General features: G+C 51.2%; 2 protein-coding genes across 3 annotated transcripts in view; one reads left to right on the top strand and one right to left on the bottom strand.

Annotated features, from left to right (window-relative positions):
* TAGLN (transgelin) lies at nt 1–5,804 on the top strand. Its single transcript, XM_008516715.2, has 5 exons — nt 1–261; nt 4,012–4,203; nt 4,308–4,485; nt 4,778–4,880; nt 5,227–5,804. Exons 2-5 carry the CDS (start codon nt 4,024–4,026, stop codon nt 5,369–5,371), a joined length of 606 nt encoding a protein of 201 aa, XP_008514937.1. The 5' UTR covers nt 1–261; nt 4,012–4,023; the 3' UTR covers nt 5,372–5,804.
* The window catches only part of PCSK7 (proprotein convertase subtilisin/kexin type 7), a 27,088-nt gene continuing 6,030 nt past the window's right edge, over nt 4,776–25,833 (bottom strand). For both annotated transcript variants that reach the window (XM_008516714.2, XM_070624921.1), the window contains exons 7-17: nt 25,208–25,262; nt 24,485–24,623; nt 23,624–23,724; nt 20,611–20,778; nt 20,048–20,155; nt 19,017–19,119; nt 9,608–9,764; nt 8,976–9,070; nt 8,109–8,202; nt 7,779–7,896; nt 4,776–7,499 (exon numbers count right to left, since the gene is read on the bottom strand). In XM_008516714.2, coding sequence (XP_008514936.1) covers nt 7,137–7,499; nt 7,779–7,896; nt 8,109–8,202; nt 8,976–9,070; nt 9,608–9,764; nt 19,017–19,119; nt 20,048–20,155; nt 20,611–20,778; nt 23,624–23,724; nt 24,485–24,623; nt 25,208–25,262 — 1,501 coding nt within the window. In that variant the 3' untranslated portion in view covers nt 4,776–7,136. The remainder of the gene's footprint in view (nt 7,500–7,778; nt 7,897–8,108; nt 8,203–8,975; nt 9,071–9,607; nt 9,765–19,016; nt 19,120–20,047; nt 20,156–20,610; nt 20,779–23,623; nt 23,725–24,484; nt 24,624–25,207; nt 25,263–25,833) is intronic.

Below are 25,833 nucleotides of genomic sequence, written 5' to 3' on the forward strand. Positions count from 1 at the left end.
GGGCAGCCCCCGGCAGACTTCTCCAACTTGGTGTCTTTCCCCAAATATGGAGCCTGTGTGGAGTCACTGGGGGGGCTGGGGGTGGGGAACGGGAGCTGGTTTCCTCCAGCCGGGAGGGGGCCGAGGGGTGAGCCAGCGGGGGAGGCTGACATCACCACTACGGCAGCCCTTTAAACCCCTCACCCAGCCAGCGCCCCATCCTGTCTGTCCAAGTCCAGACAGAGAGCGCTCACTCCTGCCCGCGAGCCCTGAGGAGCCCCTGTAAGTGCGTTTGTCCCAGGGGTGGAGGGAAGTTGCACTGGGGTTTGACAGTATCAGTGGGTGTCTTGTAGGCAGGGCTTTGGGGAAGTCCTGGGCCCCAGCTCCCTAGCTGGGGAAGCCCACCCTCTCATTCCTAGCCTCCAAATGGGGAGGGAATCCTAGCTTGAGGGGTGGGATGGTATTGCTAGAGCCCTGCACGGCTGAGACTGGGTGGCCCTGGGCTCATTGAAATGTCCAGGGTGACTTGGCCGGTGCAGAGGGTTGATAGTGGAAACTTGGGAAGTGGGGTGAGAAGGAAGCTCCCCATTTTCAGCCACAGTCACTGGGTGTGTGTCAGGTTCAAGGTGCCTAAGGTTAGACCCAAGTCTATGTTGTCTGTTGTCCATCTAGGAGGATGTCTGAGGAGGTGAGGAGGTGTGTGGGTACATTAATGCTGGAGAGCAGTGTCCCACTGGCGGGAGCCCAAGGCCTGAGCAGCACAGGAGAGCCCCTGGGTAGCCACTGAGGGGATGTGCAGGACCACAGAACTGTAATCTGGACCAGGCTGGGGTGGCAGGGTGCAAGGACAGGTGGGAGAGCTGCTTTTCGGGGTACACAGCTCCTTCCGTGCTCTGAGAGTAGGGGGTCACCCCCACTACAGGCGGAGGGGGGTGGGTACTACCAGGGAGGAGCTTTGGAGTGATGGCCTGGGTGGCTCAGACGGGGCTGGGCAGGCCTGGGCCCCAGGGCCCCTCCGGAAGGGTCTGGCTGGTTCCCCTCAGTGGTGCTGTTCGAAGGGCAGCAGTGAGTAGGGCTGCTCTTCTGCGTACCCAGAATTTAGATGAGCCATCCCTCCTGCCGGCTCCGAGATCCACATGTGCTTGCTCCTATTTGGTGCTCCTGTCAGCTGTGTTTTATTTGGAAGGGAGTGGGGCTCAGGGGAGGGGGGGGAGGTGAAACAGTAGTCTGGGGGAGACTGTTGGTTCTGCTGGGTTTCTGGGTTCCTGCTGTGGGAGGTGCCCCTGCCCCTTTGCAGATACGCTTTGTCTTTCTCCAGGGCTCAGCATCACCCACGGGGCCACTGGGGAGGGAATTTTGGGAGACGAGGCTGACGGGAGCCACAGGGCAGGAGGGCCAAAGCCGTCCTGTCCGTCCTGGCCCAGAAGCCTTTGTCTAGAAATGTTCCCGGGGGGCTGCCCTGCGGCCTCTCTCTCTCCTCAGCTGGGACTGCGGAAGTCAGAGGACTGACGGATTTCTTGGAACTCACCACTTTCAGACTCTTCTCCAGAAAGGAGAAGGGTGGGGGTGGAGGTGGGGTGCATTTCATCCCCCTCCCTTGTTCTGACCAAAATCCAAGGGTCGTTTCTAGATCTAGGGGCTGCAACTTTGAGTACTTGTCACCGTGGGCCTTGACATCTTGACTGTCTGTTTTGAATCTCTTGAGACTGAAAGTGGGGTGTGGGGCTCTTGGAGACACACACTCTGCTCCCATCCCGGTCCTCACATGCCCCACACACGGTCTGGGAGAGCAGGTGGGCTGGGCGAATACAAGGAGGGCAGAGCATAGAGGTGGTGGGTGCCTGGACCACAGGGATGTCAGCCGCCTGCCTGTGATGGCGGGGCGGCCAGGATGAAGGGTTGGCTGAGGTCATCTGGTCCCAGCTGCCCTGTGAGTTTTGACCACAGTTCTTTGCCCACGAGTCCTTGGCGGTTGGGAAGCAGGGGTGAGGCACAAGTCGGGTGCAGAGGGGAGGCACTTGGCTGTTTGTAGCCGAACAGAGCTGAGCACTCTGCCCTTGGGTTCTATGGCATCACTGACTGGGAGAGGATGGGGGTGCTGAGAGCACCGCGTCTGTCCTCCGAGGTGGCCTAGCCCTCACTTACAAATAAGGAAACCGATGCAGAGAGGGGTGAGTTGCCCAGTGGCTGGTATTTAGATGAGTCCATCACGTGTTCTTTCTTTCAATCTTGGTCATCCCCTCCCTCAGTGAATGATTTTGAAAAGGGATGGAGGCTGGAGTGGGAAGACGCTTACTGTTTTTACCCCTCGGTCAGGGGCTGGCTCTCCCAGGTTACTACCGGGAGACCAGCTCTGGGGGGCCAGGGACTGACGTTTTGAGGAGCTCTGCTGAGGGACAGGCAGTATGTTAGGCAGTCACAGACATTGTCTCATTGAACGTTCTCAGCCCTCTGGGGTAGATAACATTGCCCTCACTGCAGATGGGGAACTGGAGCTCAGAAAGTTGTCAGCTGTGGGGTGGGCAAGGATGGGGCAGATAGGGTTTGGCAGCTGACCTGGGACCATGTGGAGTGATGTTCACTCTGCTTCCCATGGTGCTGCATGGGGAGAGGGTCTCAGCTCCGACAAGACACAGAGTTGGGGGGATTTGCTGACTGCCTCCATCCCCAGGCTGTTCTCTCCCTCCCAGCCTCTGACCTGTCTGAGGCCAGGGGATGAGTTTGGCGTCATTTGGTACCGCTTTCCTAAGGCTCTTTAGACAGCCTCAAGGCAGAAGGGACACTACGCCAGGGCGATACCTGTGGCCAGGTCTGTTTCCTCTTGACCAGACACACTCACGTCTGCCCAGTGGCCTACCTGCCTGGCCCTGCCCCTGCAGCCTTGCTCCATTAGTGGGGCTCTCCTGAGCACTGCCAGCCCCAGGCGCTCAGGGCAGCAGCTGCTGCTGGTCTGGACAGGGAGGGCCTCCCCGTGCTCTGGCTGGCAGATTCTTGGCCCTGAGATATCCCTGGAGGACTTAGGCTTCTTGGTTACTTAAGCTCCTACAGTGGCAGGAGTCTGGGGCAGGAGGGAAAGCCGGTGGGTATACCAGTTCTTTCTCTCTCACCTGACTCCCCTGAGGAAAGGCAGCTGCTTGACCAAGAGCTCTTTTGGTGCTGTGGTGGCTTCCTAGACCTTGCCAGGGGTGGGTAGGTTTCAGCCTCTCCAGCTGCAGGCCAGAGGCTGAGCTGACCTGGCAGAGAGCTGGAGTTTTGGAGTTCCAGCTTCTGGGCTAGAGGATAAAGTGGACAAGAAGTAAGAGTTGGCGGTAACTCTGTAACTTGAGGCAGAGCCTGTAAACCACCTCACACCAAGCTGGACAGACACCTGCTGGCTTTATTTTGTGGGGCAATGTGGCCTCCTCCAGAAGCCCTCTCCAGTGCCTCTGTGGCCAATCTTGGCAAAGAACAAATGTTCTAGACTGGGGGTTGTCAAACGATGTCCCATGGGCTAAATGCTATCTGTGTAAATAAAGTTTTATTGGAACAAACACACATTTACTTATTTCCTTTGATTCTGGGACAGATTTTGCCCCTGGGTTGGCCATTTTTCTGAAGTGGGGCAGGTGCTGCCTTGGAGTCCTGTTTACACAGTCCTGAAATTCAGCCCCCCTCCCCTCTTTCTTCTCACAGGCAAAGACTTGTATGGCTGCTTTCATGCCACAACGGCAGAGACCAAATGGCCTGCAAAACCTAAAATACTGTCTGGTCATTTATAAAAAGTTTACTGACCCCTGGTCTAGCTGCCAAAGATCTGATCTCCCATTTCTTTGGTCTCCAAGTTCAGAGAAGCCCCCTGAACCGAGGCAATGAGCCTGGCCCAGATGAGCAGTGCCATGAAAGCAAAATCAGGAAGCAAGGGCAGGGAGGTAGACAGTTAGGATGGTTGGGAGTCCCCCATCCTAGACCTAGAGCCAGAGACCTGCCTGGCACAAGAGAAAGCAGAGCAGTCTCTGATCCCCTGCCCTCTCCCTCTGGCCTGTGCTGCCTTAGCTCTTCTCCAACATGGCCAACAAGGGTCCTTCCTATGGCATGAGCCGCGAAGTGCAATCCAAAATTGAGAAGAAGTACGATGAGGAGCTGGAGGAGCGGCTGGTGGAATGGATCGTAGTGCAGTGTGGCCCTGATGTGGGTCGTCCAGACCGTGGGCGCCTGGGCTTCCAGGTCTGGCTGAAGAACGGCGTGGTGAGTGGCACCCTGGGAAGGGAGCGGGGCTGTGCCATCCTGCCAGTTGTGGGGGCAGGCACCCCAAGCTGAGTGCCGAGCTGCGTTTGTTCTATGCCTGGCAGATTCTGAGCAAGCTGGTGAACAGCCTGTATCCCGATGGCTCCAAGCCAGTGAAGGTGCCTGAGAACCCACCCTCCATGGTCTTCAAGCAGATGGAGCAGGTGGCTCAGTTCCTGAAGGCAGCTGAGGACTATGGAGTCACCAAGACTGACATGTTCCAGACTGTTGACCTTTTTGAAGGTACAGAGAGAAAAGGGGTAGAGGAGGCAGGTGGAGGACAGGAGACTGAGGCAGGGACAAGGAATGATCAAAGCGTGCCACGATGGGTCTGCATAGCGGGAATGGGATATGCTAAGAGAATACCATGCCACACTCACAAGGGCATACCATGGGGTCTACTGATGCCTCCTTTGATTCTGGGACAGATTTTGCCCCTGGGTTGGCCATTTTTCTGAAGTGGGGCAGGTGCTGCCTTGGAGTCCTGTTTACACAGTCCTGAAATTCAGCCCCCCTCCCCTCTTTCTTCTCACAGGCAAAGACTTGGCTGCAGTGCAGAGGACCCTGATGGCTCTGGGCAGCTTGGCAGTGACCAAGAATGATGGGCACTACCGTGGAGATCCCAACTGGTTTATGAAGTACGTGGCCACCAGGGCTCCCTGCACTCTAAGCTTGGCTCTCTGCATGCAATGGGAGGTGGCCTGGGCTAACCCATTAGTGCGAGGGATTTGGGGAAGCAGATAGCTGGGAAGGTACAAGGCGAAGGACGAGGAGGGGGGAAAATGGGTCTCTAACACTTCCTGACTGCTCCCTTCCTACCCTCCTGTGCTCAACAAGTCTTCCTAACCTGTGGGATGTTAGATTAACGAACAAGAGAAGTGAACCAGGGAGGGAATGTCATCAGGCTAGGAAGGAACAGGAAACAGACAACAGGGGGAAAGCATGCAGTCTGGCAAGACTTTATCCTGGTTCCTCCTCTTCTAGGAAAGCCCAGGAGCATAAGAGGGAATTCACAGAGAGCCAACTGCAGGAGGGAAAGCATGTCATTGGCCTACAGATGGGCAGCAACAGAGGGGCCTCGCAGGCTGGCATGACAGGCTACGGACGACCTCGGCAGATCATCAGTTAGAGGGGGAGGGCCAGCTCCCAGCCCCGCCCTTCCCCAGCTCATTGGCCGCAGCCCTCCCGCCTAGCCTGCCTCACCTGCACCCGTGTAGTTCCCTCAGCCCCGGCCAAGCTTCGAGGCTCCAGCACTGAGCAACGATGACTGCACTTGGGCAGCTCTCCCGCCCTTCAGCCTCAGCCCAACTTCTTACCCCAAAGCACTGCTTGCCCGGTCCTCCTCCCAGCTCTCCTGCCACCTCTACTGTCTCTCCCCATCCTGGGCTGAGCAGGGGGGACCTGGGCTGGGGGTGGCCTGGGGGTGGGGCAAGTCCACTGTCCTCTTTGGCAGCAGATGTCCATTGAAGGAGACCCAGCCCAAGCTCCCCCCACTTTTTGCTGGAATATTTTGGGGGTTGAAATTCAAAAAGGAAAAAAATATATACATCAATCTTTTCTCAGGCCTGGCTGGCAGAGTTTGATTTGCCCTGGTCCCTTCTGTTGTGGTTCCAGTAAATGTGAGCAGGGAAGAGGCGGGCAGCCCGGGTTAATGCACGTTCCTGGCCGCTGTCCTCTGAAGGATCCACACATCCCAGGATTCCAGGGGTCAGAGGCTTTCAGAGGACCAGGCAGTGGAGGAGGAGCATGAAGCTCAGGGGTCGAAGGGGAAGAGGAGCAACTTGGCACCTTGCCTTAGCTTTGGGGAGACAGATGAAAGGAGATGGGGAGCAGCAGCATTGTGTGGAAGGCTTTTATTGTGGAAAAGCTGTGCAGAAAAAAAGTCAACAAAATGTTGCTGTGAAAAGAGAAAACCAATTCTTAAGCATTAAAAAAAATTCAAATTGACAACTAGCTCAGAAGAGGGGAGGAGGCCAAGAGTGGGAGGAAGAGCCACAGCCTGTCGGGCAGACAGCTGGCCTCCGGTGGGTAAGGCCATTTCCCTGAGCACTTTGCAGAGGAAGACAGGGTGGTCGCAGGGCGGGAGCGGCCGTGGCTGACAGCTGCCACAGTCCAGCTGCGGACGCCATAGTGAGGCAGCACAGGCCTGGAGAGCCGTGCCCATGCCCAGCTTTGCCAGGAGCATTGTACCGATCCTGCAGGATGAAGGGTGGGGGTGATGGTGAAGGAGTCAGGGGTGTGTTCAAGGTTGGCTTCTGATCAGGGATAATGGAGGCAGCTGCTTTTAGGGCAAATGTGCTGGGCTGAGGGCTGATGCCACACCAGTACATCAGAGGCCCAAGGCTTAGGCAGGAAGGTGAGGGAGAGAGAAGACAAGTTTGCTGTTTTTGGGCCCTGGGTCCTTAGAAGGACAGGCATATCCAGGGACTTTTCCTGGCCTCTACCCCTAAGCCCTCTTCCCAAATGGCCCCAGTGATGTTTCTGTTGAGATGCTCTTCTGGCCATGGCAGGCACCTTCTCACCTATGCACAGGTGAGGGTCCCCACGACTCACACCGCCGGCTTGCCCAGGAGAAAGGAGGACGGAGGCCTGCCCAAAGGGGGAGGTGATCCCTCGTCCAAGACCTTCGCACCAAAATCTCCTGTTTGGTTGGAAGAAGATCCAGTGGCTGTGGCCACACTGTTCTGTGTCACCATTCTTTTGCTACTTGTACCTGAAGAAGGCCCTTGCCCTCCGTGAGCGTACTCAGAGGGGGCTCTTTAGGCCTCTGGGCTCCAGATGTAAGCATCAGGACTGCCTTTCCCAGAACTCCCGGGACTTTAGAGCAGCTTTCCAAGCTTCCCCAAATTTGGGAAGGAGGAGCCTGCCCCATGTTGAGTCTGTCAGGCCCTGGGTCAGCAAATCTGTTCCTCCTTCCCCTGCAACAGGTCGGGGGGAAGGTGCTGAGGAGGGCAGTCCAGGGCACTCCTGTGCTGGCACAGCCAGTCCCGCTGACCCAGCAAGTCTGGGGTAAGGAGACTAGAGGTGGCGGGAGGGCCCTCCTGCTCTGTCTCCACTCCGTCTGGATCCTTGCTGTTGCAAAGTGGCACCGATTCTAGTTCTGTCCCCTCTTCCCTGGCTTTTCGGCTTCCTTGGGGCTGGTGGCAGGGTCCACTCCTACAAATTGGGTGAGAGGCCACATTCCTCTGGCTCAAGTATATTTCCAGCATGTAGTAAATTGTCCAGAAGACGGTAAAACAGCCCACCAGCACCAGGGTCTGAGGAAAAGTCAAACACCTATGTTAGGGATGGTTTCCCAAAGCCTGCAGCCCTTTCAGCCCAGAACAAGGAGCTCAGAAAGTCTCTCTCCTTCTAGGGACGGCCCCTCCCACCCAAACCACTCCCCCAGCGCACACAGGAACGCTGAGAGTTAGCCAGTAGACGGGGACCCAGGTCTTCCCGACCCCTTCTTCCCCAGGTCACCTCGAGTATCCCACTAAGGACTAAACCCCCCAGCACACTCCTGCCTGCCTGTAGCGTGAGTCTTGGTGCTGTACCTTGAGGGTGTTAGGGGTGATGGTGTAGCCATCTTCCTCAGGAATTTTCAGCCCAGGAGGGCAGGGCAGAGTGAAGCCGTCATGCAGGTATTTCCCACTCATGGCACTTTCCAGTAGCCTGTGGAGAGGAAGAGAGAAGACGCCCTACTGAACGTGGTTCCTCTACCACCTGCCCTCACCCATCCTCCCACTTTGCAGCTGAAGAGAGGGACGCCCCTCAGAAGAAAGGGGAGGGGTGCACTGTGGCTTCCCAGGAAGGTGGAGCTCCCTAAGTGGAGCTTCCCCCACCCCATGAGTTGCCTTCCCGCTGACACACATAGCTATACCTACCTTTGTCTGTCCCTGATGTCTACTGGACTCCACACAGAGCCATATAGGGTCAGCTGCCATTGCCGGAGGACGCCAGTCTGGAACGTCTCATCTCCTAAAGCAGCAAGCCGTGCAGTCCGTGAGCCATGCTCCTCTGTCAGCCATGCACACAGCAGATGCCGTGCCCACCCCGTCACCCAGGGACCCGACCACGTGGTCTGCTGCAGTAGTTGTCTGTGTCCCCCTGACCCCAGGTGCTGAGGGTGTGCCTCACGGGGTACCCTTAGGACGGAAACGGGGAGGTTGAAAGGTGGTATTCCGCAGCACAGAAGTTTTGCCTTTATCTCTTTCATATTTTAGGGTCCCATTTGGGGTTTTGCTTGAGGAAAAAAAAAAATGTCCTCTCCTAAATTAAAGAAAGGTTTGAAAAGCACTGGTCTAGTGAATACCTAACTTGACTGGAAGTTGGGAGGGTTGGGTTCAATTTCCAGTCTCCTCACTGAAATACTGTGTGACCTTCAGCAAGTCACTTCAAACCTCCTCAATTTTTCAAAAAAAAAAATGGTGAAAATTAGTCCTGCCCTTACCTGCCTACCAGGGCTGGCCAAAGGATGGTTATATGTGAAAGGACTTGAAATGTGGTTTCAACAAGGAATTTTTGTTGCTATCCTGAGGAAAAATGCATCAGTCACTTCTCCAAGGAATATGAGAGGTAGTATAAATGAACAATTTTAGATTTCAGTGCCCATTTCTTGGCATCTACCCTCATGGTCCAATGGCAACCCTATGTATTCCACATGGGACAATTTCTGTGGGGACTCTGAGAGGCAGAGGGCCCAGATGACAATCAGGAGAGGCAGGGCCCTGAGGAGGGGCAGGCAGGCTCACCTATATCCCTGATAACGAGTCTGTAAGTCCCTTTTGCTCTTTCCCCCCAGCATCGCACAGTGGAGAAGGTCCAATCCTCGAAGCCACCGGGATCCCTGAAAGAACAGAGGAGAAGACTTGGAAGGAGGGAACAGGGAGCTGACCGATTTGCCCGGAAACGTTGTTTTCTTGCTGTAGTGGCCACGAAAGCGTAGCCATTGGGGAGGGTGCCCTGAGGGGTATGCACATGCTGTCCCCTGCCCCTGGGAGCTCACAGGATTAGGGGTTGTGTCAATGTGCTGCAGTGGAAAAAGCAAATGTGCAGAGAGTACAGGCCTGGGAGCAGACAGATCTAGGTTTATTGTTACTTTCTCAGGCACTTACTGGCTCTGTGACCTGTCTCCTCCTTTGTAAAAGGAAGTTACAAAGTCTCCTCTGCACGGTTCTTCCAAGGATCAGAGAAACTACACCTAAAGTATGGTGCTTAGCACATTGAAGCACCTGAACAGAGCACATAATGAGTAGCTTCCAGCTGCCGAGGTCAGCCAGCGCCACGGCAGTGCAGGAGAGTGTCGGTGTCTACTTCTGTATCTTTTCCTTAAAAAGGCCCCTGTTGCAAAGAGAGCTCAGAAGGAATGGGCGGGTGTACGTACGAGTCCATGCTGCGGGGAGCGCCGACAAGGGACATCATGCCACTGGGGCAAAACAGTTTTAGTTCCAAGCTGCCACGTCGTGGATGAGTGATGGAGACTGTCACTGCCACATGCTCCAGGGTCTTCAGTCCCGACATCTCCAGGTCCATCCTGCTGACTGTAGGAAGTCAGTCTGGGCAGCTGGGAAACCAGCCCCATAAACACTTACGCCCTCACTTCATGCCAACATACACAAAGGTACATACCACTGAAACCACACACAAATACCTATGGCAACCCTAACCGGGACCTAGTGCACACTGGGAAATACAATGCAGTTGCTGCTTTCAAGGAGTTCACAATCTAGTTAGAGTCTAGTTGGGAAGACAACACATACCTGAGACACAATATATGATCCAAACAGGGCAACTTTACTCATTCATTCATCCAAAAAATAATTTCCTGAGTATCTCCTACATTTCAGGCACTGTACTAGATGCTGGGAATATAAAGACTAGTAGACATGGTCTCTGCCTTCTGCCTGCAGGTGGGAAATGACATGGTATGAGGTATACATAACTGAGACTAGAACAGAGATTGAGCACCCAGCAGTGAGACACACTCTGAAGAAGAAAACAAATAGACTGGTAGAGAGGGTTGGTAGAAGGTATTCTAGATGGGGAAACGGCATGTGCAAAGGCAGAGGTGGAAATGAACAAGTTTCATATTGAAGGCAATACAGAATTTTTTTAAAAACTACTGAAGTGAACAAACTTCAGGGAAATTATGCTGAATGAAAAAAGTCAACATCAAAAGAATATATAGTACAAGACTTCACTTAGTAATATTCATGAATAATGTAACTGTAGAGATGGAGAACAGATGAGTGGTTGCCAGGCATTAGGGGTAGGGCAGAGGGGATGAGTGTGGCCATAAAGGGGTGACACAAAGGAGTTTTGTGGGGAGGGTGTGGTTCCAGATCTTGATCTTGGTTGTGGCGGTGGTTATGCAAGGCTACACATGTGGTAAAACTGCACTCACATAAACATACACACACACACACACAAATATGAGTGCATGTCTGATGAAATCTGAATAAGCCTTATGGATTGTACCAATGTCATTTTCTTGGTTTTGATATTGTACTATAATTGTTTAAGACATTAACATTGGGAGAAGGACTTCTCATTGGCACAGGACTTCTCTGAACATTTCTTTGTAACCTCCTGTAAATCTACAATTATTTCAAAATAAAAAGTTAAAAAAAAACCCAAACTACTGAAGACTCAATTGGGGAGTATTAAGAAATTAGGTTGCAATGAGAAATGATTTTCTCTAAATCACCTTTTCTTCTATTACTTCACTCTAATGACGCCTTCATTTTATAGACGAAGAAGCTCAGAGAGGTGCTGAACACAGAGGCAGGGACCCAGGTTGGGAAGGGCTTTAAAATCTTTATTTTAAAGAAGTAACTGAGAGCTATTATAGATTACTGAGCGAGCATGGAGGTAGGATGAATTGGAATAGGAAGGAAGAAACAGGTGACAGGAGGCCAGCTAAAACGCTACTGCCTTGTTCTTGGGGTGAGGCAGTGTAAGTTGGGGTAACTATGACTGAAAAAGAAAGAGGAAAGGAGAGGCACAAACTTTCTGTGACACCGCTTTCTGTCCTCCCGTGTCCAGGTGCCGACTGGCCTCGTGCTCAGTCTCCCTCTCCCTGCATCCACAGAAGAGTGCCACCCCCATGATCCACGACACCAGCTTTCACGAGGACCACCTCTCTGCCATCATAACCTCCATTTCATTATCTCCTCAACTCCAAAGACCTTTCTCCATCCCATGTCAGCACTCACTTCCATGACCAGACCTTGGGCCTCATCATTATCTGGGACTGCTTCACTTCTGAATGGTTTAGTAACTTTCCTCGTGGTTTTTATTATATAAGCAATACAAATTAATTGAAGACAAATTAGAAAAGTAGTTGAGCAAAAATGAAAACAAGAAAGCCCCTACAATTCCTGATAACATGCTGGTAAATATCCATCCAGACCTATCTCGGCGTATGTATGTGTGCCTGTGTGTATTTTCTTTAATTCCATCGTCAATCCTTCAACGCCAATGTCCCAGCTTCTCTGAAAGCAATCTCCTGTCCTTCCACTTTCCCCACTCCCTTCTTGACCCTTTCTCTTTCTTGCTCCTCCAGAAGCCCACCAAGCTCCTCTTCCTCACAGGCTGAGACCCCACAGCTTGTCTCTCCAGCAGTCCGCTGTGTACATGCTCAAACTCCCTAAGCTTTCCTTTCTTTCATGGTAGCTAGCTGGCAAAAGTCCAACACCGGACCAGCACAATTATCCATCTTCTCAGCTGGATCTTCTTGCTTACATCTTTCCTACTACAAGTGAAACACAAAAATAAATAAACCCTTTCGCAACTCTTCACTTCCTTCCACCTACCACTGTTAAAAAAGAGCGTGGGCCCTGGAGCCATCCAGCCTGGGTTTGAATTCCAGCTCTGCCATTCACTAGCTATGAGAATTGGATTAGTTTCCTTATCTGTAAAATGGGGAGAGTAATAGTACCTACTGCACAGAGTTCATAGGAGAATTGAATTACTTAATATATGTAAAATGCTTAGAACAGTACCTAGTAAATATTATTATATAAATATTAGATATTACTCCTTTTCTTTACCATTAAACTTCTTGAAAAAGATGTCAATATTCACTCTCTTTACTTCTTACCCTTCCATTCATCCTGAACATATTTTTCTTCCTATCAAAATAGTATAGTCCACATGGTTTTAAAAGTGAAGTTGGTTCTGGAGTGTTTATAATGTAAACAAGCTATTCCCTGCCCCGGGATACCTGGATCATCACCTTTGTGATCCACTCCCCAGAAGAAAATACTTTTTATTGCCTGTAGTTGTTTTCTTCTGGGATCTGCCTTCATGTTCCTAAATAACAAACCTGTATGACTATTTCATGGTTTATCAGTTTGAGACATGATTACTGCCTTCCTATCTTGCAGATAAGGATTTAACGCCATGCCCGTGCCTTCTCCCTGCTTTGCCCTCCTCTCCATCTTCTCAAAAATAATCACATCACATTTTTCTACTAGATCAATATTTTTTTTACCCTACAATGACCTTATAAATATTACAGGGAATTTTCCAAGCAGTGTACAATGATCATATTTCATTTTCTGAACAATTTGCTGTTTTAAATAATTGTCCTGTTTTTTGGTTTAACTTAAATTCATGTCTCTATCACTACTCCTTCTCAAACTGCACAAAAGAACCACATAGCCTCTCTAAATACTATTTTTTCAAACAAACAAGTCAGGGGCTCCCTCAATGCCATTTTCCCTGTGAAGACTCTCTCCGGAACCTTCTACCCCGTTGCTCTCTGCTGCACTGCTCTGGGTTGGCCCTTCCTTTACCTCTCACTTGGGCTTTCGCCTCCCCTCGCTCTCCCCTCCCCTCCTTCCTCCCTTTCCTTTCCTTCTCTTGGTTTCCCCTTCACTGTAGAGGAGTTTCAGACAAATGGAGCATGAAAAAGACTCGCATGTCTGAAATCATCCTTCCTCTACCTTCCTAGAGATCATCAGTTAGGCTGGGTTTTATGGACTGAAAATACTTTTCCTCAGAATTTGGAAGGTGTTTGGAGGAGCTTTTTCAAATGGCCAGTGATCACTATTATCACCAAAACCCAGATGGGAGCTCTAACCGTGGGGGAAGCTTTTCAGCTGGTGGGCTTCCCTAAAGCTAATCAGCCAGGACTCGACTGTCCCATGGAGGACCCCGACATATCAGTATCTCTGCCTTTTGATGAGGGGTCACTCCATTTCTCCAGAGAGGACCTCCCAATCTCCTGGCTGCCAGTGCCTCAGGATCTGAGCAGCTGGCTTGGTAGGCAGGGTCTCCCTCTCTCAGAACACTCCCTGTCTCTCACTTCCTGCTGTACCTGGGGTCCTTGGCTCTGGAGAACAAACTTCCCCCAACTGCTGCCCCGATAAGGAAGGGGCCATCAGCTGGCTGCTAAGGATGGGAGAAGGTACCCGGGAGTCTACCTTTTAATTGATCCTTATTTTTAGTCTCATACCTCATCTCTGTCTTCTGTAGTATATGGGGCCTCCGAGTCCTGAGCCCTGGGGATTCTGTGGCATGAACGGGCTTGTTTCTTAGGATCACCCCTGCAGGTATCTGGTATGCAATTTGCTTAGCCCTGCTCACTTTTCCATTCATTTTGCATCTTCCAAAAATGTGATGAAATCTCTCCTGTGCCGTAGTCTCCTCTCTCATTCTCTTTGTCCTTGTGCTTATACCATTTTTATTCTTTTATTCTTATTTTGGTGAGGTTTTGGGAGAAATGAAAGCAGAAATAAAAGCACATGTTCCATCTGCCATCTTTAACCAGAAAGCTTCTCCTTTCCCCATTAATTATTCAACCACCTGCAATCTAGCTTTTACCCATATATACATTGAAACAATGTATTCTTCTCAAGGTCACCAATGGCCTCTTTGATAAACCTTCTGATGCTCTTCAGTCCTTGTCTACTTGTCCTCTCTCACGGAAACTGTCCTAGAGTCTTGCAACTCTATCCTCCTGATTCTCTCCTACCTCTCAGGCCATCTCTTCTCAGTTTTCTTCAGAGGCTCCTTCCCTCTGTCCCCTCCCGAACTGTTAGGCTGAGTCCCAGGTCTTCTTCTATCCTCGGTCTACCCACCAATCCTGGTGATCTCATTCTTTCCCAGACCTTTTTCTTCCATTTTCATGCTGATGACTACTAAATCACCACCTCCAGTCTACACCTTCAACCTTATTTACTCAACTGCTTTCTGGCTACAAGCTTTAGAGGTGGCACGGAAGTCTCAAACACAGCATACTCAAAATTCTCTTCCTCCGTTCTCCACACACCATGGCCCTTGCTCAAATCTGCTCTTCCTTCCTTCTCAATCTCTTCTGATGGTATCACCATCTAATCAGTTGCCCAAGCTAAAAACTTGGAAATCTTCTTACATATAAAAAATATACAATATTTTATTTATATAAATATATAATGTATATTTATAGGTGCACTTGTATATATAAATTTTTATTATAGAGAACTTCAGACATACAAAAGTAGAGAGAAGAGATGTTCTCAACACCTAACTTCAATAATAATTTATATATGGCCAATCTTGTTTCACTGATGATTCTCTCTTCTTCCCCTTCCCAGATTCCTTTGACGGAATCCCCAGGCATCATATCATCTCACCAGTAAAGATTTTAGTATGTATCTCTAAAGGATAAGGCCTTGGGACTGTCTTTGACTGCTCTCCTTCTCCCTTACTGCTAACATCAAATGGTGACAATTTATCTCGAAGGCTTCACACAGACTTTCAAGATAAAGTCCAAACTCCTTACCATGGCTCGTGCGGTTCTATCTGGCCCTGCCACCTGAAGTTTCAGGTTTTCCTCTGTCCCTCACACCCCATGCTCCAGCCACACCCCGTGACTTGCAGCTCCTTGAAGACACCCTCGACTCTATACATGTTGCTCCCGCTGCCCGGATGTCCCTTCCCTCACCTCTTCTCCTGGCTAGCTTATAAGCTGAAGCTCAGGTCAGCTACCAGTTTCTTTGAGAACCTTCTTCTGTCTTCCCTGGTGGCAGGAGGCGCCTCTCCTCTGACACCTGTGTCATGTCTGTCACAGGGCTTATAACACCATGCTCTGCCTGCAGGCTGCACTGTCACTGCTGCCAGCCTGTAAGCTCTCTGAGGGCAGGAATCGTGTCTAATCTATGAATCCCTAGAACGTAATACAGCGCCTGGGCAGAGGCAGGTCTCACATATTTGTAGAACGAATGAATGAGTCAATCAAGAGACATTTCAGAGCAATAAATGAAAGACTAAATTGCAGGGGAAAGGATAGGGGCAGACCTGGAGAGAAGCAAGCCTACAGAGGGATTGAAAACTCCAGAGTTTCAAGTTTGGAAGCCTAGGGAACAGTAATGGCACTGCCAGAAATGGGAGAAACTTGGAAAGCAAGCTGGTTTTTGAGAGGTGAAAATGAAAGCTAAAAATTCTGTACATGTTAAATGTAATGTATTGGCAGAATATCTAGGAATAGAAAGATGAAGGAAAATATTCATGGCATAGTTGGAGGAGAGCATTAACACGGCAGAGAAGGGGCCTACAGAGAGTAAGTGACATGTTACAGAATATTATACAACAGGATGGAATCCAAAAAGGGCCTTGTGAGTGCTGGTCTGTGTTTGGACGTGTACACAGTGGCATGCCACGTGCATTTCTTATTGGTGTGCAGGGACTTGGGTGGCCAACGATGTGAGAACACTTGAATATTTTACTAGAATTAAATGAGTTAATACCTTAAATGATTTAATACTTAGAACAGTGCTTGGCACATAAAAAAGCACTCAAGTTTAGTTGATGATCATCATCTTATTATTAATATTTGGCCTTTGGTAAGTTGGAGTCTTTTTCAACTCTCACCCTCTGGCCAGAAGGTCCCAGGGCTTTCTTTGCCCATAATCTTGTGGAAGCTATGAAGATCTCTACCCTTCTCACTGGTAAGGAATCAGAATAAGAGATTTCCATCCGGGAATCATTTGTGGTGGGGTGGTAGCTGCAGTTATAAACACAGCTGCGCTGTGGAGGAAGAAAATGTGGAGGGAGGATAAGGAACCACGGACTGAGTCTTAGAAGACACTCGTGGTTGGGAGTAGTGAGAAGAGCAAACAAAAGGAACAAGGACCTCATGCAGAGAAGCCAGAGGCCGCAATGGAGCAAAGGTCACAGAAGCTAGAGGAGGAGAGGGGCTGCCACAAAGGCTCGTTCATAGGGTCAGAGCAACCAGAAAGTTGAGAAGGATGAACTTGGAACTAGCCCCTGGGTCTGGCCAGGAAAGGGCACTGTGAGTAACGAAGGAAGTCCTCAGTGGTAGAGACAGTGTGTGATAAAAGCGAGCAATTGCTTTAGTTAATTCATTTGAAAAGGTTACAGGTTGAAGGGTGGCAGGGACTTTGCTTCCTAATAGGTGAACCGAGGATGCTGGAAGGCAGACGGAAGAATCAGTGGAGATGGAAAGACTGGGTTGGAGAGGGAAGATGTGGAGAAGTGAAGGGACGGGATTCATTGCACAGACACAGAGTTGGCCAGTAAGGATGTAAAGATGAAAGGATAGGTGCGAGTGGTGTTCAGGAATCTTCTGTAAATACACACAGACACACTCTTGTGTTTTACACACTCCTCCAAACCCCACACTCCCTCCTCCCCTCTAGTAGAGATTTCAGAGTCAGAGTCACACCTAAAGGGACCGAGGGACCCCAATCCCTTCTGCCCCATATCTCTGACTGATGGGAGACATTAAAGCCTGCTCTAGAGCTGCATTGCCCAATATGGTAGCCACGAGCCATATGTGGCTGTGTAAACTTAATCATAATAAAATTGAAATTTAGTCTCAGTCATGCTAGCCACATGTTAAATGTTCAAAAGCCTCACAGGGCCAGTGGCCACTGAGTTGAGCAGCACAGATAGAGAACATTTCTATTATTGTGGAAAGTCCTATGGGACACCACGGCTCTGGGCTCCTGGTGGCATTTCACCTCCTCTTCTATTGCAGTGAGGGCAGCTCCCTCCACTTTACAAAAAGGTCACCTTCCAGCCCTCCGGCACTGAATCGCCCAGGTCTTGGTGAGAAAGGTCTACAGCCTGGCTACCGGGGCAGAGGTTTCTGGACTGTCCAGACTGAGTTGCCCGACTCTACATTAACTGGACTCACTTCCTCGACCTCCACGCATGCCCACAAGCTTGTCCCTCTGTCCTGTCTGCTCAGGGGCCGACGGAGTCACAACAGAGGGATGAGACCTTTGCTGACTGCAGAAATCAGCAGCAGTCCTGCTGGCCACCCCCAACTGCTGAGGGCTCCGCCAGCGAAACTCCCAGAGTCCTTACCTCCCTCTGCTTCCTCCTCTCTCCACCATCCCACTTCCCGCTCACCTCCATCCAGGACACTTCGTCCTCCCTTCTCATGCTTCCTAGTGACAAACAAGCAGTTGCCAGACACCTCTACACCTAGGAGGTTGGTCAGACATGCTGGGGCAACGTCCCCTAGTTAGTGGGAAGCAGAGGATGACAAAGCTGGAGAGGACTCCGACCTCTTCTAAGCCAACCCCACATTTGACAGAAGCGACTGTGGGTTACTCTATTACTGAAATGACAGACAGCAGTCCTGAGTGGGAGGGGTAAATTAAAAGGCACACTATCTCCAAGACACGCGCGTGTGAAGCCCGGGGGTTCCGAGCAAACTGCATTCCTGGGAATGTTCCTGCACTTCTCTGCCTTGGCTGATGCTTTATGCCCTTTCCAAGATAGCATTCCTTTTACGGAAAATGTCATGAACTGGGCCCATGGATTTCCTTCCATGTAGAGGGAAACTGGGCAAGTGCTGGACGTGGTTATGGAGAGAGACAGAGGAACTCTTCTTGGTGAAACCTCCACCCAAGGGAAGCCGGCCCTGCCCCTCCCATCTGAGCTCCCTTCTTTGGCCATCCTTCTCTTGTCACTGCTCTGGTCTGATCACCCCCTGGGAGGCCAGGAAAAGTGAGGACGGAGTTCTAGTTTGGGCACAAAACATGACATGCTTCAATCTTCCCAAAAAATAGTGAATAACTGCTTGCCAAAATTCCTCAAGGGAAAAAAAAAATCCCACAGGAGCTGGAGGTAGGGAAAACCGTCACGTGGGAACTCTGGGAAATCTACAGACAGATGATCGTCCAGAACAAGTATTCCAATCCAGCTTCCCTCTTCTCTGGGAAGGGGTTCAATCTCTGTGCTCCACACAAAACCACCTCTCTGACTCACAGACCTTCCCACAATCCCAGTGACCCTGGTGCGATGGAGCCGGGGGCAGAGGATGGACAGCTACAGTCCAGGGAGCCGTCCACATTCTCCTCTGTCCCACCCCCAATAGACCCCATCTGACTCTCTCTGTAACAGACAAGCCTGACAATCAAAAGAAGAAATCCCCAACTCCTATATTTCATCCAAAGCCCACTGGGTTGAAGAGAACTCTCTGGCAAGTTCTTAGCATGGAAGTCAAAGGAACGTCTTTCAACTCTCGCCCAGTCTCGCCAGGTCCCAGTCCCACTCCTCCCACCAGCCTTTCTAATCTTGGCTGCTCAGCAGCTCCTTTCCTCTACTAGTAACTCAGGAGAAAAGTCTGGTTTAAGCAGCCAGGGGACCAGCCAACTCAGAAGCAGCAACATGTCCTAAAATGGTCAAAGAAAGCTCCACAGGTTTGGCCGGAGCTCAGCTCCTAAAGGAAGGGGGCAGAATCGGCAGGGAGGACGGAGGACGAGTTTAACTTCCCCATCACCCCGCCCCAAACCTCAGGCCCAACATTAACCCCCTTTCTGCTGACTACTTACCATTCCACAAGACCTCCAGGGAACGGGGAGACAGCGGAATCGCCTTGTTCTCTTTTAACACGGGGCTGACGTAGGAAGCTAAGTAAGGGACAGATGTCCAGATCTATTAAAGGAAGGGGGGATGGCGGTGAACACACAGGACCGATCCCCCACATACCCCTCCCCCACCCTGTCAACTCGATCAGGGCCCGCTGTCTTTATTTTCTTCTCCTCACCACCTTCCTCCTGCCCTGAGGCTCCTGCTGACACCCTGCAACACTGCCTGTGGCGCTCAATCAAGGAGCCCAAGGAAACGGCTGTGTTCAGCGTGGGAGATGAGAACCAGAGCACCCTGAGAGTCCCGAGCTATACTCAGGTCCCATTTACTCTCTACCAAGACAGAAGTCCCCCTCCTCCTTGGGGGAGATATCCCCAGACCCCCAGCGGATGCCTGAAACCATGGATAGTCCCAAACCCTGTATATACTATGTTTTTTCCTAAATATACATACCTAAGATAAAGTTTAATTTATAAATTAGTTACAGTAAGAGATTAACAACTTACAATAAAATAGGACAATATAACCATATACTGTAATAGAAGTTATGTGAATGTGGTCTCTCCTTCTCTCAAAATATCTTGTTGTTCTGGACTCACCCTTCTTCTTGTGATGACGTGAGATGATAAAACGCCTACGTGATGAGATGTGGTGAGGTGAATGACGTGGCATTGTGACGTGGTGTTAGGCTACTACTGACCTTCTGACGATATGTCGGAAGGAGGATCATCTGCTTTGGAACTGTGCTTGACTGCGGGTAACTGAAACCGCGGAAAGGGAAACCGCGGATAGCGGGGACTACGGTAGTTTGGAGACTTCAATTCTAGTGTTGAGCCTGTGTCTTCATTTGTAAATAAGTATCAGCTGGGATGAGTGTAAATGAAATGAGCGAACACTTATTAAGCACCTACAAGGTGCCAGGCAATGCTGAGGCATTTAGCCACCCCCCGGGTCACCACACACAGGGCTCCCCGCCCTGCCAACACCTGCTCACCTTGGCGGCATTAACGAGTCTCCAGGCATTGAGCAGGCCGAATCCATGCTGGTGGCTGTGGCTGAAGCCTGCCTCGTTGGTGACCCACTCTGCACGGCGATCCTCGTACTGAGAGGACAGAGGTCCTGGTTACTTGGATTCCCAAAGTAATCTCAACACCTACCTCTGGTTTCCTGCCTGCCCTGCTGGCTGATCCAGTCCAGACTCTCCCACTGAGGCTACTAGAAACGGACTCCCCAAGGAAAGCTGGGACAAAAGGTCAAAGCTCCATGATGTTACCACCCCAGTGGCCTGCTTCTAGAGGGAGCCAGGAGTCACAGGCTCCAGAGTAGGGGAGCCCAGCCAGAGCTCTCCTTTGCAGGTAAAATGGCATCAGCTGAAGAGGTACAAATGAGTTTAGGGGGTACCCACATGTGTTCTATACACATGGAACTCTGAAAGGGATTTGGCACCTAACGTTTGGGCCACCTAGAATTTGAAGCCTCTTGATATCAGCAAGTCCTTGGAACTAGAACTCTGGAGTCAGCTGGGCCAGGCCATTTGTCCACCTGCTAGGACCTCACCTGGGTGGCTGTGAAGACAATGATGTGCTGGACATCACGCCACGTGAGGCAAGGCCGCACCTGCAGCATCAGGGCTATCATGCCAGCTGCCAGAGGGGCTGCTGCTGAGGTCCCGGTGTGGCCCTCAGTGCAGCCTGTGCCCTTCTGAAGGTCCCAGTCGGTGGTCACCTGGGCAGTGGAGTGGAGGGGAAGGGGCCAGGTTAGAGACTGAGTTCGAAGGTGCTGTGGAGGGAGGGGAGTAGGCTGGTCCTCAGAACAAGCCTCTCAGATGGGCCCTTCCTCTGAAAGAAGAGCTGAATCTCTGACCAGAGGGAGGCCCACCAGCGGGTCAGGGAAAAGGAGATCCTTCATCCTTCTAGGCCTCACAAGAGAATCTCTGGCAAATTAAGAAAAGGAGAATAAAAATAAAAGAATTACTTAGGAGGGTCTGGTTGTGGGGGGGAAGGAGATGGAGAAACGGGAGAGGCCTTACGAGCAGAGGACAGTTCCCTGATTCCTGCTCCTCTAATAACCCTTTCCCAAATTCTCCACCCCAACCCTCCAACCCCCACAACCATGCTAGACAGAGGAAGTGGTCAGGGGAGCTCCTGGGCCCCAGCTGGAGCTGGGACAACAGTGACAGCACCATTCAAGGAGATCCAACTCGGCAGCTCAGCGATAGGGGCTGGAGTGACATCAGTGCGAACAAGGGGGCGTGTTCCCAGGGAGAGGAACTGCCCCTTGCCCACCCATTGGCTCAGTATGGGATTTGTGTCTACACTGCCTGCCCACCCTGGCCTATGGTGATCAACAGGACAAGCTGCCTCATTGCTGAGCCTGGTGTCCCAGTGTGGTTTCCATGGGTGCCCCCACCTACCTGTGGTTCTGAGGTGGGAGGTGAAGGTAGGGGTGGGGGAAGAGGGGAATCACTTCGGGGGAGAGATGGCATCTGTGGGCAAAAAGTTCTTTTCATGCTCTCATCAACCCTGGAGCCACAAAGGGCTTAGCTGAGGAGGGCCCTGCATAAACCTGCTCCATTCTGTGGCACTTTGGATCTAGCACACGGTGCCAGCGTTAATTCTTTTCTTCCAAATTTCTCTTCTGGGTCAGATAGCAGGGTGGTAACTTCTGCCAAGAGCTGCCCTTTCTCCATTGTACTCACTGCTTCCCTCCCAGCTGTTATAGCAGCTGCCAAGAGATGTAGTTTTCACTCAGACACCATGCACTCCCACAAGAAAAGGGGAAAAAAACTCTCCAAGTTGTAGTCTCAATGAGAGCGGGAAGCCTGGTCCATGCCAGGGTGCAGATTGATTTTTTCCTGTTAAGGAAACAGCCGCGCAGTGACTGATGTGTAGCTGTGAGGCCTGTGAACTTGCCTGTGGTGGGAGGAGCCCCAGGCAGCAAATGGTGGGCAGCACACAGCTCCACACTCTGCCCCCAGCGAGACAGCTCCACCGAGCTTGTCATTGATCAGAAACTGGCAACAGAAGGTTTCCAAGGCCAGGACATCTCAAAGACGGAAAGTTGGCTAAACAGACTCTCTTTTCATATCTGGACCAACTACAGTTGAGATGGAAGGTGGGGTGGGGGTAAGGAGTGGGGCTGAGTTAGGAGGAGGAAAGCCAGGCACCGCATAGCCAGAGTAACACTTAAGCTCGGGCGCCTTCCTGGTCCCGGCAGGGGCTGGCTGAGCTCGTTCTGGACTTCTGCCAGGGCTTGAAGAGCACGGTCCGTTCCTGCTCTTCTTCCTAACCCAGCCTGGCTTGGGGTGGGCGCCCTCTGCACCCAGACCCCTGCCTGCTGAGCGGAGCCCCTCTTGCCCTTTCACCTTAGGCCACTCCCTTTTCTCTTCTCCCTGGGGTTGGGGAGAGGGCTGGGGTCACCTGGCACAGAGCCTTGGAACATTGTGTTGACCAGAAGTCATCTATTGGCAAAACAAAAGTTCAGTTTTGGAAAATGAATTTGACCCAGCAGGAAGACAAAGCAGCCTAATTCTCAATGGCCCCAGAGAGACCTAGACCTCTCAACCGGGCCACTGGGGAAATCCGACACGATCAGCTCCAGCCCAGCTCTTCCCTGGAGACCCCGTCCCCACATCGCTCCTTTATGGGCAGCAGGGGCAGGCAGGCAGCTCCAGGAGGGCAGGCCAGAGACCTGGCTCCAACCTGCTGGGAGGCAGCTAAGCCAGCCAGGCGCAGGCACCAGACCCTGAATTCTTGAAAAGTTTCCCACAGCTTGAGAAGGTCCACTCCCCGCTCCAATCTCTTGTTTGCTATGGCTCCCGTTCTAGCTCCAAGGAAAGAGCTGTGTCTTAGGCTGACAGAGACATTCCCCTGACTCCTTTCCCCTCCCATCCCACAAAGACAACCACTAGCTTTACCCCTGACGAGGAACACGACCAGAACTCACAGTATTTACAGAAGAGCTGAATAGCAGTGGAATGATGATGATGATGATTTTTTTTTTTAAGCCCACAGAAATTAGCCAAAGCCCAAATCTTACCAAAGGAAGACATTTCAAAGAAGTTTTCAATCAATGTGATGCTTAATAGTTCTTAAAATTTTAAAGATAAAAGCCATTCATATAGGGGGCCAGCCTGATGGCATAGTGGTTAAGCTCGGCGCACACCACGCATGTCAGCAGCCCGGGTTCGCGGGTTTGGATCCTGGGCACAGGCCTACACTGCTCATCAGCCATGTTGTGGCAGCAACCCACATGCAAGGTGAAGAAGATGGGCACAGATGTTAGCTCAGGGCCACTCTTCCTCAAGTAAAAAGAGGAAGATTGGCAACAGGTGTTAGCTTAGGGCCAATCTTCCTTGCAAAAAAACCCAACCCCATTCACACAGATTTATTTAGAGTCCTCAGCTCGATTCTTCCAAAAATGGCATACCCTTAGAGACACAGATCTGCTCAGGAAGAAGCAACTGAGGGACAGGATAGGGAGGCAGGGAACAAAGAGAAAGATGGTTGTGCCGCCTGACAGAAGTCTTGTGGGACAGGGGCAGGTAGTAGAGGGCCCAGGAGGCACTCACAATGCTCCGAAGCATCTTGTCCCCACCACTGAAGGTGACCGCCAGCATAGAGGCACACTCCTCTGCATAGAAAGGCATGTGTCCCTCCTCGTCCACAGCACCTGGGCAGAGTAGGGGAAATGGGAGCCGGGATAAGGGTCTGATAACATTAAAGTCATCTTTGGTTATTATCTGGGAGGCCCAGTGCCTCAGAGTGCCCACATGCCTCCCCTGAACGGGCAACCTCAGATGGCAGAGGTATTGTGAGGGCCCCATTAGAGGTGCCCTAATGCCATTCTCTCAATAGGCTCCAGGGTAAACCTTGGGGCATTCCACCTCCACCCCTACTCATCCGTTCACAGGTTCATTTTCCTCAACATTTAGTAATTATCTACTGGAGTTACACACTGTGTGAGACATTGGGGCCATATGGAAACGGCCAGTCCTGATCTCAAGGAGCCGATAATCAGGGAGGAAGTCGGGTTAGTAAATAAACACAACTGGGATGGCAAATGGCATGGTAGGGAGCACAGGAAAAGGGCATTTAATTTAGGCTAGTGGGGTGTCAAGGAGGCTTCAAGCAGGAGGCAAGTGGCCCCTGGGAAGACAGGCCGGAGCAGAGTCCCAACCAGTTGTGGTGGGGGTAGAGGCGGGGTGGGTATCTCCAGATGACGGGTTGAAAGTGTTCCCAGGGTCTGGAGACTTCTAAGGAAGTCCTGAGATCCTCTGAGAGCAGGACTAGTCCCTCCTAACTATCTGAGCCTGAGGAGAAGATCGTGCTCACATTTAGATAGACAAATGGAAGCCAGGGTACACTAAGATACACCGTTCCCTCACCACACCACTGAGTCACACACACACACGTGCACCCCAAGGCGCTACCTATGGTGACTGTGTAGATGGAGTTGGCATAGCCATCGTAGTTGCAGTTGTCATTGTGCTGGCCCCCATTGCCACTGGCCACCACAAAGATGCTCCCGAAGCCCCGGCGGCCAGCCATCACCCCGTGTTGCAAGGCAGCCTGAGGAGCAAAAACGTCAGGGATCAGTTAAGGGGCTCATAGAAAGACCTCTGCCTTCCATACCAGTCACCCTCTCCTCCCTTTCCAGAAAGAAGAAGAAAAAAAGCCCAAAGGCACTGGGCATGGGAGAAACTTAAAGATGGGCTCAAGAAGAGGAGGAAGCTGTTAGTTGCGTAACTGTTTGATGGATGTACTCTGCTTATCAGGGAGGGTGGGGCCAGAAATGGGGAGCTGAGCACAAAATCAAAGGGAAACAATCTCAAAGCACTGTTCATTTCTCTCTAAGAACGCGTGTGCCCCACACTCCCCACCTCCAGGTTAGGAGCAGTCTTCTGAAAGGAGGTGGTAGGTTAGATGGCATAGTTCTGCCACTCAATAATGCTGGTCCCCTAGATGGGGAACTGGGTGGTTGGGACCACATGTGGAGGCTTACTTTTCCCTCTAAGCACTCTTGTATCTTTTGAATTTTTATACTAAGTGTATGTAACTCTCCAGATGCGGTGGGAGAGGGAGCGACTTGTAGCAGTTTTCCAGGAGCTGATTGGTGCCTTAGGTCTCCTAACGTCTTCGTGCAGTTCAGTTACCTTTCCAAGCTGATGGGGGCCATCCACCGTCTTTCCATCATCATCTGGTCCCCAGCTGTTGAGAAATACCCAGAGGGAAGAGGCAGAGCCAGACTGTGGCTGCCCCCCAAGGCCTCTCAGTGCCAGCTGGCCACCCCTCTGCCTGGGCTCTTACTCTCCTCCCAAGGGGTCCAGTTCAGGACTCCCATGATTAAAGGATGTAGGGTTCAAGGGTCTGGCCCTCACTCCAAAGTGGAAAACAGAAGTATGTGCTGAGGTTCTTTCCCTTGGAAGCTTTTCCAGTTTAGGACTACTTTAGCTTGCCCCTAAAAATCTTTTCTCAGGTCCTAGAGAGCAGGAGACAGTACACAGTGGTAGAGAGGGACAGGGGACAACCCCTCTCCTGATCTAGGGACCTAATACTAGGCTTGATGGCAGAGCACCCACGAAGGAAGTATGTAATCTGCGTAAGTTCTTGGGTCTGAGGAGTTCTCTATTCTTTCTCTAAGAGGAAATGCACATTGTGGATGATGTCATGGATTTAAGGGAGGTGCTGGTTAGGGGGAAGAACGAGTGCCATCAATGTCGTGGGGACAGCCCAACCTCAGTTCCTCCTTATCCACCCCAACCTTAACCATGACCTGAAG

The sequence above is a fragment of the Equus przewalskii genome, chromosome 6, assembly GCF_037783145.1.
Source record: "Equus przewalskii isolate Varuska chromosome 6, EquPr2, whole genome shotgun sequence".
NCBI classification, from domain to species: domain Eukaryota; kingdom Metazoa; phylum Chordata; class Mammalia; order Perissodactyla; family Equidae; genus Equus; species Equus przewalskii.

Coding starts and splice junctions, on each gene's coding strand:
- TAGLN (XM_008516715.2), top strand. CDS start 4,024: ATGGCCAACAAGGGTCCTTCCTATGGCATGAGCCGCGAAGTGCAATCC. Junction 4,204..4,307: donor TCTGGCTGAAGAACGGCGTG/GTGAGTGGCACC, acceptor TATGCCTGGCAG/ATTCTGAGCAAGCTGGTGAA. Junction 4,881..5,226: donor GATCCCAACTGGTTTATGAA/GTACGTGGCCAC, acceptor CTCCTCTTCTAG/GAAAGCCCAGGAGCATAAGA.